This window comes from Oncorhynchus mykiss, chromosome 16 (assembly GCF_057628025.1).
Source record: "Oncorhynchus mykiss isolate SJ-2025 chromosome 16, ASM5762802v1, whole genome shotgun sequence".
NCBI lineage: Eukaryota > Metazoa > Chordata > Actinopteri > Salmoniformes > Salmonidae > Oncorhynchus > Oncorhynchus mykiss.
Window position 1 is genome coordinate 59,519,035 of NC_143037.1, and position 14,655 is coordinate 59,533,689.

Below are 14,655 nucleotides of genomic sequence, written 5' to 3' on the forward strand. Positions count from 1 at the left end.
CCCTCCTCAATTGATGGGTCTTACAGATAATTGTGTGTGGTCTACAGCGATGTGGTCATTGTTTAAAAAATCATGTTAACTACTATTATTGAATACAGAATGGACTCAAGACATTTCAACAACAACACAAATTCACTTTGACCATGATGGGGTTGTATGTAGATCAGTGACAGAAAATCAACATTTTATACATTTTAAATTCAGGCTGTAACAACAAAATGTGGAAAAAGTAAAGGGTTGTGAATACTTTCTTAACATAAATCTTCAATAATGTTCCAGCTGGAGAATTCCTTTGTCTGTAGAAATGCAATGGAACAGAGCTCGCTCTCACGTGAACGAGCGTGGTCAGCTCATGGCACTCTGCCAGAGCCCTGACTCATTCCCCTCTCATTCGCCCCCACTTCACAGTAGAAGCATCAAACAAGGTTCTAAAGACTGTTGACATCTAGTGGAAGCCATAGGAAGTGCAATATGATCAATATCCCACTGTGTATTCGATAGGCCAAGAGTTGAAAAACTACAAACCTTAGATTTCCCACTTCCTGTTTGGATTTGTTCTCAGGTTTTTGCCTGCCATATGAGTTCTGTTATACTCACAGACATCATTCAAACAGTTTTAGAAACTTCAGAGTGTTTTCTATCCAAATGTACTAATAATATGCATATCTTAGCTTCTGGGACTGAGTAGAAGGCAATTTACTCTGGGAACCTTATTCATCCAAGCTACTCAATAGTGCCCCCAGCCATAAGATGTTAAGGCACTGCATGTATACCTCATCATCAGCCCATTTTATAGGTAAACTGCAGGGTAATGTAAAAGTTTTATATTTTAAAGATACAGTGAAATCAGACCTTCTTGCTGAGTACCTGACAGACTAGTTAAAGCAACCTAAAAATTGAGCTTTGAGTACATCAAAAAAAGAGTTGATATACTTTACCTTTACCTCTACCATGAAGCCCTGGAGTTTTTCCAGACTGAAAGGATTTAATAGCCTCAAAGTTATTTCTCTGTAATTTGGCCTTCGCACTGATCTTTTTAGGGATTTGTTAACTCGTTCATTTATTTATTAGGAAACCGAAAAGAAAAGAGACCGAAAAGAAAACATCTGCTTAAAATATTTAGCTTCCTCTTTTTTAAAAATAAGTTGGAGAGTCCTGAATGACTGTCTTTAGTAGTGAGTTTCTACCAATTATTTTTGGTGGCGTTCCTGTGTTGAAGATTAAGGAAAAATGTGATGCATTTTTCGACATACTCCATCTATTTTGCTTTATTTTTGTAATTTATTACATTAGATTGTTCTTGAATATGGTCGGTCCTCCAGTTCTTTTTGCTTTTCCTCTAGCTTGTTTTGTGCCTCTATAGTACCATTTTTATTGCAATCTACCTGTACTGTGGACAGCTTGGAAAGACGGCAACCGGGGCAGGGAGGATTGGCAAACAAAACCACGCAAACTAAGCTACAGATCGACACATGAAACATATCCCCATGGGAGCCTGACGAACCAAAGGCTAATGATGCATTGAAACGGACAACTGAATATGACCATGGAATATGTGTGTTTGGAAAGGTCTGCAAGAATGCCAGAGGCCTTACAATTAATACATTCTAGATTAAATGTCTAGAGGAGGTAGTAGCGACACAACACACAGGTAGCGAACCTGGTGAGACGCAGGAGGAGCCAGGCCCAGAGTCACACCAAAGAGCCCGGAGCCTCCATGTGTCGCAACAAGACCCTCCTGGAAGACCATCGGAGAAGGTTTGAATCAAATGGCCGCAAACCTGCAAGACAACAGTGTGGCAACAGTTTGACGAGGATGCAGACAAGGTGCTGGAAGCAACAGCAAAGGGAGGTGCAGACAGGATGCTACAAAGTATGATGACAATCTTAGTCAGCCTATCAGAGGAAAGGTTTGGCGCAGTGGAGCAGAGGCCTGTGAGAACACCGTACACCATGAACCAGAGAGCTGCGAAAATCCACAAGATCAGGCAGGAACTGAATATCCTCAAGAAACAGCACAAGGAGGCCAGTGAGGAGCAACGGCCACCCTTGGCAGAGCTACGGAGCATCTTGAGAAAGAAGATATTGACTATGCGTAGGGCTGAATGGCATAGAAGACGGTGGAAAGAAAGAGCCAAGATGTGAACTGCCTTTATAGCTAATCCCTTTGGTTTCACAAAGCAGCTACTAGGGCAGAAGCGCAGTGGGAACTTGGTTTGTTCCAAAGAGGAGATTGACTAGCACATCCAGAGCACATACAGTGACCCCGACAAGGAGCAGGAGATGGGGCAGTGCAATGTCTTGATACACCCACTAGTACCAGTCACAGAGTTCGACAACAGGGAGCTATTTCTGAAAGAAGTACAGGACGTTGTGAAGAGGGCAAGGTCTAGCTCAGCTCCTGGACCAAGCGGAGTCCCGTGCAAGGTCTACAAGTACTGTCCTCTGTTACTCTAGAAGATCCTTAAGGTCCTCTGGAGGAGAGGCAAGGTTGCACAGCAGTTGAAGGAAGAAGATTCAGAGAGAATCAACCAATTCAGGATCATCTCCTTGCTAAGTGTCGAAGGGAAGATTTTCTTCAGCATTGTAGCCAGGTGGCAGTTTACTTTGGGCACGTCATTCAGGCAGAAATTGAGAAAAAAGGGGCCTAGCCCTAATTAAGAAACAATTGTCCTCCAGTAGACTTTAATGAAAATGTCCAATATCCCCGGCCAAGTGGAAATTGTGTAAGAGTTATGTGAGGACCAATTAGATGATGGTCCGATCACATTCTGTCTCCTATTAATACTTTCTTTAACCTTTGGTGCCAGAGAGAAAGAGACAAGAATGTCATTTTTTTTGTCTCCACATATATGCTATCCGCTAGTTCTAATGTGTCCATGATATTTGTAATCTCTTTAAGGGCACGAGGATGATAGTTTGTAGTGTGATTTCCTTCATGGTTCATTGAGGTACTTAACACTGTTATAGCCTCCCACCATAATGATTTGATCGTTTGTTGCCTGTAAGTTCAATAGATTGGTATGAATATTTTGGAAGAAGTTTGGATCATACTGATTTGGACCATATAGATTAATGAGCCAAATCTTCTTCTTCTTCTTCTATGATATCATGGCGGTCCGCAAACAATAATTTAAGTGCATGCTGCCACTTACTGTGCTTGATTGTACGATCAATCATGATCTGGCCAATTCTGTACTGCCATGAAAATATAATAAAAACCAAATAAATCCCTACTAACTTCTACCCCCCCATCCCAAAACCCCTCCCCATTCCCTTACCCCATCTATATATTGCTGAAACACTCCACCCTTAGGATTGCTCAGCATATCAACAACCATTTCAACAGTAATATCTGTTACGCCCAATATCTCTTTTGCCATCTCCACAATAACCTTCACCCTGGCATTTCTACTTTTATTCATGATCAAAGTGTCCTTTAACACTGCACATTCATGAGCGCAAGATTTTCTATTGGTCAACCTTTTGGCTTCAATCACTCTTCCTCTCTTCACATTTTCTTCAATATTATCTATGGATATAGATATGGGAACCCCAGTGATGACTCCCCGCAATCTAGCATAAGCACCAGGGACAAGGCTTTTAATCTTCTTCCCATTAAGCTTTTCCATTTTCAGAATCTTCTCTTGATGAGCCTGGCTACAAAGCAAAAAATATTAACAGTCTACCATTTCCAATGAACCAAGCTAATTTGACTTCATCTACCTCTTTCTCTGCGGCATTAGTTGGTCAGATTTGGTGTAAATGAGGCCCTGTTGTCTCATCAAACACTATCACCACTTTCCACTGCAACACATTATTACTTTTGCTTCATTGGCCCTCTTTATGCTTTCTCTACTAGATGCTCTACGGCTTTTGGTATAATGATCTCTCTTCTTTCTATGTCTTTTCACTATCATTCCGGTCCTTGACCCTCATCCTCCCGCTCCATACCATCAGAACTGACACCCATATTGTTGGCATTCCAGCACAACTGTTGCTTCACCAACTTTTTCTCAATTTCCTCCACTTCGTCCGCACTACTCTCCCCCATTTCCGAAACATTAAATGTCTTCAATATGCAAAAATAGCACAAAAAAGCCTCAATCTCTTTTCCTTCAGGCCTTTCAGCCATAAGCCAAATTATCTTCCTTGTGGATCTTTCCTGACAGTTTACACATTCAGATCGAAATCATTGTTAATTAGTATCATTACCTTTTTTGAGTTCCTTTGTCCATGACAGAAAATGATTTCACCACCCCAGTCTTTTTTTCACGCAACTTCATCTTTAGATGTAGAGTGAGTTTCCTGTAACAGTAGATGTTACATTCCTTCTCCACTTTAAACTGATTGCCTTTTCTTATAATCTGCTAAGACATTATTACACTTATAACTGGCTATACTTATTTCACCCCTAGCTGTACTTTTAGTTTATGGTTGACACAGCGTATTTGCCACTAGCCAATCATGTTTCTCATGGATTTCAAAGCATGTGAATGCATTCAACTTGTATTTACAACTTCACAACTGGTTATTATCACCTTCCCACTTTGGTATGGACGCAGCATACATTTCGATTTGGATGACCGGTCAAAAATGTATTACAAGTCGTTGCTCGTTTTTTTCCGCGGTCCCAGTTGTCTTGAACGCACTGAGGTCGTAGGTCGGAGATTTCGTAGTTCCAAGTTGTCGTGAACGCAACAACACAGTGGAGGAGAAGACAAAATGGAAGGCTGTGTAGACGTTTTCCTACGACAGAACACAACTGGATAACCAGTAAGGTAGCTAGCTATTGTTTAAAATATATCGTAAGATGTATTAATACAATTATATTTTACAACAACAGTTAGTTAGACGCAAGCTAGCCAAATTAAATTACATTAAAACATTGTCACGCGGTAAGGCTCCTTGACCCTGTGAATAGCATAGGCCAGTTAACTAGCTAACGCCAGGTAGGCTTGCTAGCTAGTATGTTATTTTAATTTTATATCAATAATGTTTGGTAGTTCTACTGTTAGATATAATACCACTACACACGCCGCTTGGATAGCAAGCTAGGTTGCTAACGTTAGTTAACTTCAGCTCGTGGAATGTTTGCACTAACGTTAGCTTGTTAGCTAGCTTGCTAGGTGGGGGGAGGGTGTCTAGTCTAGTTTTTTAAAACGGCATACTTTTATTTTAGTCACTAGATAAAGCGTTAGCTAGCTACTTGCCTACATCGATGGTTTCATTCAGTGGCAGTAATGTAATATTTCAGTGGTAGACTTCATTAATCTTCAATTTTGCGGTGTCAGTGTTACAACGCAACTTCTAAAATTAACTGTATGTCTAATTTACAAGCCTCTGTAGTAAACAGCAAGTCCTGCTTGAAATTCACATTTTCAACGGGATGAATGAGGGAGGAATACTTGATCAGAAATGGTCTTTGTTTGATGTTATGGACATGGGGGGATGCACGGTTTTTGAACACCCAAGTGATGTCTCTTTCTAGTCATGACATAATGCTCATAGTCTTGTCTACGAGCTAGATGCATCTTATTTTTTTTATGCTAGTCTGATTCTGAATTCAAACTTGGCTTGTGTATAACTCTGGTACAGGGCGTTAGTGCGGCCCAGCCAGTGAACTAGAATGATTAATTATATTTCTATGGGCTCAGGTAGGCCCAGTGTTAGCAAGCGTCATGTAGTGAGCTACTGTCAGTTATTTACATCAGGTGATGTGATTTCACAGGTGGTTATTTAAAGATGGTAGATATTTATTTATTTTTTAAATTTAAGGACCCCTTTAGATATATTCAGTACCAGTCAAAAGTTTGGACACAGCTACTCAAGGGTTTTACTTAATGGTTTACTGTTTCCTACATTGGTGAATAATAGTGAACACATCAAAACTATGAAATAACACAAAAATGCAATGATGTAGTAACGAAAAAAGTTGCCACCCTTTGCCTTGATGCCAGCTTTGCGCAGTCTTGGCATTCTCTCAACCAGCTTCACCTGGAATGCGTTTCCAACAGTCTTGAAGGAGTTCCCATATATGCTGAGCACTTGTTGACTGCTTTTCTTTCACTCTGTTCCAACTCATCCCAAACCATCTCAATTGGTTTGAGGTCGGGTGGTTGAGGAGGCCAGGTCAACTCCATCACTCTCCTTGGTCAAATAGCCCTTAAACAGCCTGGAGGTGTGTTGGGTCATTGTCCTGTTGAAAAACAAATGACAGTCCCACTAAGTGCAAACCAGATGGGATGGTGTATCGCTGCAGAATGCTGTGGTAGCCATGCTGGTTAAGTGTGCCATGAATTCTAAATAAATCACTGAGTGTCACCAGCAAAGCACCATCACACACCCCCTTCCATGCTTCACAGTGGAAACGACACAAGCAGAGATCATCCGTTCACCTATTCTGCATCCACCTATTCTGGAACCAAAAATCTCAAATTTGGACTCATAAGACCAAAGGACAGATTTCCACTTGGGATGCACAATATATCAGTGAACATATCAGAATCAGACGATATTAGCTAAAAATGTCAACATCGGCATTGGCTGATGTGCAAAATCGATGTCAAGCTGACGTGCATACCTATATAACGAAGGTACATGGCGTAATGACGCCAAGTAAAATTTTGCGCTATAAGTCTAACACAGCATTCCTAAACTAGCCCACAATGTCTGCTGTGTGGATCGAGTAGTCAACAAGTCAAGCAGTCATTTGAGTAACAAGAGTAACAACATTTCAGCGAGACAACTCAAAGGCGAAATCCATTAAAGCCAAGATAATGGAATTCATTGCCCTTGAAAATCAACCGTTTTCTGTTGTGGGTGATGTTGGCTTTCGCAGACTGGTCGAGCACCGGTTAACACTACCAAGTGCGCTATTTTTCAGATGTTGCCCTACCGGAGTTACACAGTAATAGCGTCACTGCTATTAGCTTCATGACATACATACTATATCCGTATGGGTCTTTGCGTGTCAAAAAAATATACAGTAGCACTGTCAAAAGCTGTACAACAAAGTCAGCAAACACCGGCCATGAACGATGTGTTTACAATACCGCGTAGGTAATAAAGCATCATTTGTTCGACCGCAACTTCTGAGGTAGCTAGCTTTAGCCTGGTACCTAGCTAGCACCAACACAACCAGCCTGAAAACAATGACCAGTAGAAACTGCAGTCATTTTCATTATTCTTAGCAATGATTAAGGAATCCTTGTAAGTATTAGCTAGGTTGCCACTTGTTGTTTGCCTATTGAAATTGAACTTCAGTTCATAAAAATAAATAGCTTGCTGTTTACAGCTTACAGACGGTAGGCAATTAAGGTCACAGTTATGAAAACTTAGGACACTAAAGAGGTCTTTCTACGGACCCTGAAAAACACCAAAAGAAAGATGCCCAAGGTCCCTGTTCAACTGCGTGAACGTGCCTGAGGCATGAGAACTGCAGATGTGGCCAGGGCAATAAATTGCAATGTCCGTACTGTGAGACGCCTTAGATAGGGATACAGGGAGACAGGGCGGACAGCTGATCGCCCTCGCAGTGGCAGACCACGTGTAACAACACCTGCAGAGGATCGATACATCCGAACATCACACTTGCGGGACAGGTACAGGATGCCAACAACAACTGCCCGAGTCACACCAGGAACACACAATCCCTCTATTAGTGCTTAGACTGTCCGCAATAGGCCTAGAGAGGCTGGACTGAGGGCTTGTAGGCCTGTGGTAAGGCAGGTCCTCACCAGACATCACCAGCAACAACGTCGCCTATGGGCACAAACCCACAGACAGAACTGGCAAAAAGTGCTCTTCATTGATGGGTAGCAGTTTTGTCTCACCCGGGGTGATGGTCGGATTCGTGTTTATCGTCGAAGGAATGAGCGTTACACCGAGGCCTGTACTCTGGAGCGGGATCGTTTTGGAGGTGGAGGGTCCGTCAGTCATGGTCTTGTGTGGTGTGTCACAGCATTATCGGACTGAGCTTGTAGTCATTGCAGGAAATCTCAACGCTGTGCGTTACAGGGAAGTCCACCACCTCCCTCATGTGGTACCCTTCCTGCAGGCTCATCCTGACATGACCCTCCAGCATGACAATGCCATCAGCCATACTGCTCGTTCTGTGCGTTATTTCCTGCAAGACAGGAATTCCAGTGTTCTGCCATGGCCAGCGAAGAGTCCGGATCTCAATCCCATTGAGCACGTCTTTGACCTGTTGGATCGGAGGGTGAGGGCTAGGGCCATTCACCCCTGAAATGTCCGGGAGCTTGCAGGTACCTTGGTGGAAGAGTGGGGTAACATCTCACAGCAAGAACTGGTAAATCTGGTGCAGTCCATGAGGAGGAGATGCACTGCAGTACTTAATGCAGCTGGTGGCCACACCAGATACTGGCTTTGTTCAGGGACACATTATTCCATTTCTGTTAGTCACATGTCTGTGGAACTTGTCTCAGATGTTTAATCTTATGTTCATACAAATATTTATAAACACAGTTGACAGTGAGAGGAATTTTTTTTTGGGCTGAGTTTAGTAATCTAGCAAACTATAGCTACTGAAACAGATTGTCGTTTTGCTATGTTTTTGGGGAAGAACATTGATTGTGTCCATGAGCTAGCTATTTTTTTCATGACCAGCACTGTAGTTTCGCGAGACAACTTTACCAGCATCATAGAACACGTATCGATGAATCGTTGTGATTCATTGATTCTTGACACGTCAAGTAGGGTTTTTTGACATGTCAAATAGTGTATTTTTTGACACGCAAAGACCCAAACGGCGGTCCATAGAAATGCTGGTTGAGAATTAAACAACTGAACAAATGAACAGCGAACCAGCATAGCAAGTAAGTGAATGATGGCCGATTTTCAAGTTTTCTTAACAATCAGTAAACGGCCATTTTGGATGACGATAATGGCCGATTACAAAACAATCCACAAGGAGATTGCATGGCAGGCTGACCACCTGTTACGCGTGTGCAGCATCAGAAGGACCTTGTGGCTGCAAGGAGCCAAGGTAAGTTGCTAGCTAGCATTAAACTTAACTTATTGAAAACAATCCATCTTCACAGAATCACGAGTTAACCTAGTAATACATCAACCATGTGTAGTTAACTAGCTTGTCCTGCGTTGCATATAATCAAAGCAGTGCCTGTTAATTTACCATCGAATCACAGCCTACTTCAACTTCGCCAAACTGGTGATGATTTACCAAAAGCACATTCGCAAAAAAAGCACAATTGTTGCACAAATGTACCTAACCATGAACACCAATGCCTTTCTTAAAATCAATACACAGAAGTATATATTTTTAAACCTGCATATTTAGTTAAAATAAATCCATGTTAGCAGGCAGTATTATCTAGGACATTTGTGTCACTTCTCTTGCGTTCAGTGCAAGCAGAGTCGGTATATGCAGCAGTTTGGGCCGCCTGGCTCTTTGCAAACTGTGAAGACCATTTCTTCCTAACAAAGACCGTCATTAATTTGCCCAAATTTGACATAATTATGACATAACATTGAAGGTTGTGTAATGTAAACAGCAATATCTAGACTTAGGGTTGCCACCCGTTCAATAAAATACGAAACAGTTCCGTATTTCACTGAAAGAATAAACATTATGATTTTTTTTATTATAGTTTCTGGATTTGACCATATTAATGACCAAAGGCTCGAATTTCTGTGTTTTTATTTATTATATTATAATTAAGTCTATGATTTGATATTTGATAAAGCACTGAGTGGTGGTAGGCAGCAGCAGGCTCGTAAGCATTCAAACTGTACTTTACCGCGTTTGCCAGCAGCTCTTAGCAATGCTTGAAGCACATCACTGTTTATGACTTCAAGCCTATCAACTCCCGAGATTAGGCTGCCAATACTAAAGTGCCTAAAACAACATCCAATAGTAAAGGTATATGAAATAGAAATGGTGTAGAGAGAAATAGTCAACACGTCCTATATTAACTACAGCCTAAAACTTCTTACTGGGAATATTGAAGATTCATGTTAAATTGAACCACCAGCTTTAATATATTCTCATGTTCTGAGCAAGAAACTTAAACGTTAGCTTTTTACATGGCACATATTGCACTTTTACTTTCTTCTCAACACTGTTTTTGCATTATTTAAACCAAATTGAACATGTTTCATTATTTATTTGAGACAATTGATTTTAGTTATGTATTATGTTAAGTTAAAGTTAAAATAAGTATATTTTTAAAAAGAAAAGAAGAGCACTTTTTTGGTCCTCCAATTATCGGAATTGGCGTTGAAAAATCATAATCGGTCGACCTCTAACTAGAATGCTTAACGTTTTTAAAATCGGTTATCGGTATCTGTTTTTTTTGGGCAAGGGAAATATCAGGTATCGGACAAAATTGTAATATCGGTGCATCACTAATTTCCACCGGTCTAATGTCCATTGCTTGTGTTTCTTGGCCCAAGCAAGTCTCTTCTTTATTATTGGTGTCCTTTTAATAGTAGTTTCTTTGCAGCAATGGACCATGAAGCCCTGATTCACGCAGTCTCCTATGAACAGTTGATGTTGAAATGTGTCTGTTACTTGAACTCTGTGAAGCATTTATTTGGGCTGCAATTTCTGAGGCTGGTAACTAATGACCTTGTCCTCTGCAGCAGAGGTAACTCTGGGTCATCCTTTCCTGTAGTGGTCTTCATGAGAGACAGTTTCATGATAGCTTGCTTATTTGAGCTGTTCTTGCCATAATATGGACTTGGTCTTTGACCAAATAGGGCTGTCTTCTGTGTACCACCCCTACCTTGTAAAAATACAACTGATTGTCTCAAATGCATTAAGATGTATAGAAATTCCACAAAGACATTTTCAACAAGGCACACCTGTTAATTGAAATGCATTCCAAGTGACTACCTCATGAAGCTGGTTGAGAGAATGCCAAGAGTGTACAAAGCTGGAATCAAGGCAAAGGGTGGCTACTTTGAAGAGTATATTTTTGATTTGTTTAACACATTTTTGGTTACTACATGATTCCATATGTGTTATTTCATAGTTTTGATGTCTTCACTATTATTCTACAATGTACAAAATAGTAAAAAATAAAGAGAACATGAGTAGGTGTGTCAACTTTTGACTGGGACTGTGTATATTTTTTATTGTTTGATAAAATATTGAGTTTAGCCTCCCGGGTGGCGCAGTGGTTAAGGGCTCTGTACTGCTGCGCCAGCTGTGCCACCAGAGACTCTGAGTTCGCGCCCAGGCTCTGTCGTAACCGGCCGTGACCGGGAGGTCCGTGGGGCGACGCACAATTGGCCTAGCGTTGTCCGGGTTAGGGAGGGTTTCTGCCGGTAGGGATATACTTGTCTCATCGCGCACCAGTGACTCCTGTTGCGGGCCGGGCGCAGTGCGCGCTAACCAAGGTTGCCAGGTGCACGGTGTTTCCTCCGACACATTGGTGCGGTTGGCTTCCGGGTTGGATGCGCGCTGTGTTAAGAAGCAGTGCGGCTTGGTTGGGTTGTGTATCGGAGGACGCATGACTTTCAACCTTCGTCTCTCCCGAGCCCGTACGGGAGTTGTAGCGGTGAGACAAGAGTAGCTACTAAAACAATTGGATACCACGAAATTGGGGAGAAAAGGGGGTAAAATTCAAAAAATAAAATACAAAATATTGCGTTTGGCCTTTACTAATATAGCCCATAGAAAAGCATTGAATAACACATTCAGAAATGGCAAAACAGGCAGTCCTAAAAATAAATCGTAAGGCATTCGTGGTTTCTTTTCAGCAATTCGACCATGAAGGCCTGATTCACACAGTCTCCTATGAACAGTTTATGTTGAGATGTGTCTGTTACTTTGCCACGGGTGGCTACTTCGGGGCTCCCGAGTGGCGAAGCGGTCTAAGGCACTGCATCTCAGTCCAAGAGGCGTCACTACAGTCCCTTGTTCGAATCCAGGCTGTATCACATCCGGCCATGATTGGGAGTCCCATATGGCGACACACAATTGGCCCAGTGTTGTCCAGGTTTTGCCAGGACAGGCCATCATTATAAATAAGAATTTGTTAACTGACTTGCCTAGTTAAATAAAAGTACAACACATATTTCTTACAGATGAAGTCAGGGGTTTACATACACCTTAGCCAAATACATTTAATTTTGACACCTAAGTAGTAGGTTACAACATCGTTTACAGAAATTCCAGGACTCACTGTGTTTTTAAGTGCTAAATATTGGTAAAATTTCACATTTTGCTGTATGTAGGGTTACTGGAACCTGATTTTCATTTCTCAAAAACTGGGTTGTATCGTCAGCTAACTGGGAAATCTTCACCTCCTTATCACATACAGTTGAAGTCGGAAGTTTACATACACCTTAGCCAAATACATTTAAACTCAGTTTTTCACAATTCCTGACATTTAATCCCAGTAAATATTCCCTGTTTTAGGTTAGTTAGGGTCATCACTTTATTTTAAGAATGTGAAATGTCAGAATAATAGTAGTGATTTATTTAAGCTTTTATTTATTTCATCACATTCCCAGTGGGTCAGAAGTTTTCATACACTCAATTAGTATTTGGTAGCATTGCCTTTAAATTGTTTAACTTGGGTCAAATGTTGCGGGTAGCCTTCCACAGGCTTCCTACAATAAGTTGGGTGAATTTTGGCCCATTCCTCCTGACAGCTGGTGTAACTGAGTCAGGTTTGTAGGCTTCCTTGCTCACACACGCTTTTTCAGTTCTGCCCACACAAATGTTCTATAGGATTGAGGTCAGGGCTTTGTGATGGCCACTCCAATACCTTGACTTTGTTGTCCTTAAGCCATTTTGCCACAACTTTAGAAGTATGCTTGGGGTCATTGTTAATTTGGAAGACCCATTTGCGACCAAGCTTTAACTTCCTGACTGATGTCTTGAGATGTTGCTTCAAAATATCCACATAATTTTCCTGCCTCGTGATGCCATCTATTTTGTGAAGTGCACCAGTCGCTCCTGGATCAAAGCGCCCCCACAACATGATGCTGCCACCCCTGTGCTTCACGGTTGGTGTTCTTCGGCTTGCAAGCATCCCCCTTTTCCTCCAAACATATGGCCAAACAGTTCTATTTTTGTTTCATCAGACCAGAAGACATTTCTCCAAAAAGTATGATCTTTGTCCCCATGTGTAGTTGCAAACTGTATTCTGGCGGTTTGGCTTCTTCCTTGCTGAGCGGCCTTTCAGGTTATGTCGATATAGGACTCGTTTTACTGTGGACATAGATACTTTTGTACCTGTTTCCTCCAGCATCATCACAAGGTCCTTTGCTGCTGTTCTGGGATTGATTTGCACTTTTCCCACCAAAGTTCGTTCATCTCTAAGAGACAGAGCGCGTCTCCTTCCTGAGCGTTATGACGGCTGCGTGGTCCCATGGTGTTTATACTTGCATACTATTGTTTGAACAGATGAACGTGGTACCTTCAGGCGTTTGGAAATTGCTTATAACCAGACTTGTGGAGGTCTACAATTATTTTTTCTGAGGTCTTGGCTGATTTCTTTTGATTTTCCCATGATGTCGAGCAAAGAGGCACTGAGTTTGAAGGTAGGCCTTGAAATACATCTACAGGTACACCTCCAATTGACACAAATGATTTCAATTAGCCTATTAGAAGATTCAAAAGCCATGACATCATTTTCTTAATTTTCCCAAGCTGTTTAAAGGCACCATCAACTTAGTGTATGTACATTTCTGACCCACTGAAATTGTGATAACAGTTAATTATTTGTGAACTAATCTGTAAGCAATTGTTGGAAAAATTCCTTGTCATGCACAAAGTACATGTCCTAACCGACTTGCCAAAACTATAGTTTGTTAACAAGAAATTTGTGGAGTGGTTGAAAATCGAGTTTTAATGACTCCAACCTAAGTGTATGTAAACTTCCGACTTTAACTGTATATCTAGGAGATATAAGAAAGCTAAGGAAAATATTTATTTTTTGTGGGTGGGGCACTCAACCTTTTTATACTTCCATTAATTGTTTTATAACTGGTACTGGTTACAGTCAGACGAGTCCTGTTGACACTTGTAGGTGTTGTAAAGCAAAACGATGAACATCGTGTTCGTTGGAATCTTCCCTTTCCACAGTGGGATTCCGTTAGTTTGTATCCTATACGGTACAGACGCTACAAACATGTTGGCACATCAATTACTGACTTCAGATGAGTCCCGTGAGCAAAACGGAGAACACCATCGTGAGAATCTATTTTCCATATTATTGTTGGCCAAACCGTTCTGACGCTACAGACGTTTTTGTTAGAAGACCTATTTTCAGGATGTCTCATGGTCTGACAAACACCACTGTAGCTTGCCCACCTTCCACCGCAGATGCGGAAGGCCGACATCGGTGGATGTGTTGGATTGAGAAGCAGCCCATGCAAGACTGATATGTCTAGCTTAAACTGACAGATTTTGATTGGGATGTTTTGTTACCTATACTGACGCACCCATGTGTCAATGGACTTAACGATTAATGCAAAGTGATGGACTGCTCTTCAAGTCTCTCGAAGTGTAAATGTGCTTCATTTCAATCAACAGCATTTCTGGTAGATTGGATAACATTTGTATTTTTCTATCTTAATTTGACAGGTCTACCATGGAGGGCTTTATGGATATCAATGAGATCCATGACATCACTGGCACTGATACAGGTATTCCCTTAA

General features: G+C 41.4%; 1 protein-coding gene across 4 annotated transcripts in view; it reads left to right on the forward strand.

Moving 5' to 3' along the window:
• si:ch73-181d5.4 (uncharacterized) overlaps positions 1-14,655 on the forward strand; it is a 52,809-nt gene that overhangs the window by 7,654 nt on the left and 30,500 nt on the right. For 2 of the 4 annotated variants that reach the window (XM_036947368.2, XM_090203551.1), the window contains exons 1-2: positions 4,636-4,781; positions 14,582-14,643. In XM_036947368.2, the coding sequence (XP_036803263.2) occupies positions 14,589-14,643 (55 nt within the window). In that variant the 5' untranslated portion in view covers positions 4,636-4,781; positions 14,582-14,588. Of the gene's footprint in view, positions 1-4,635; positions 4,782-14,581; positions 14,644-14,655 lie in introns of those variants that run through there. The other 2 variants (XM_090203549.1, XM_090203550.1) reach the window with 2 other exon arrangements.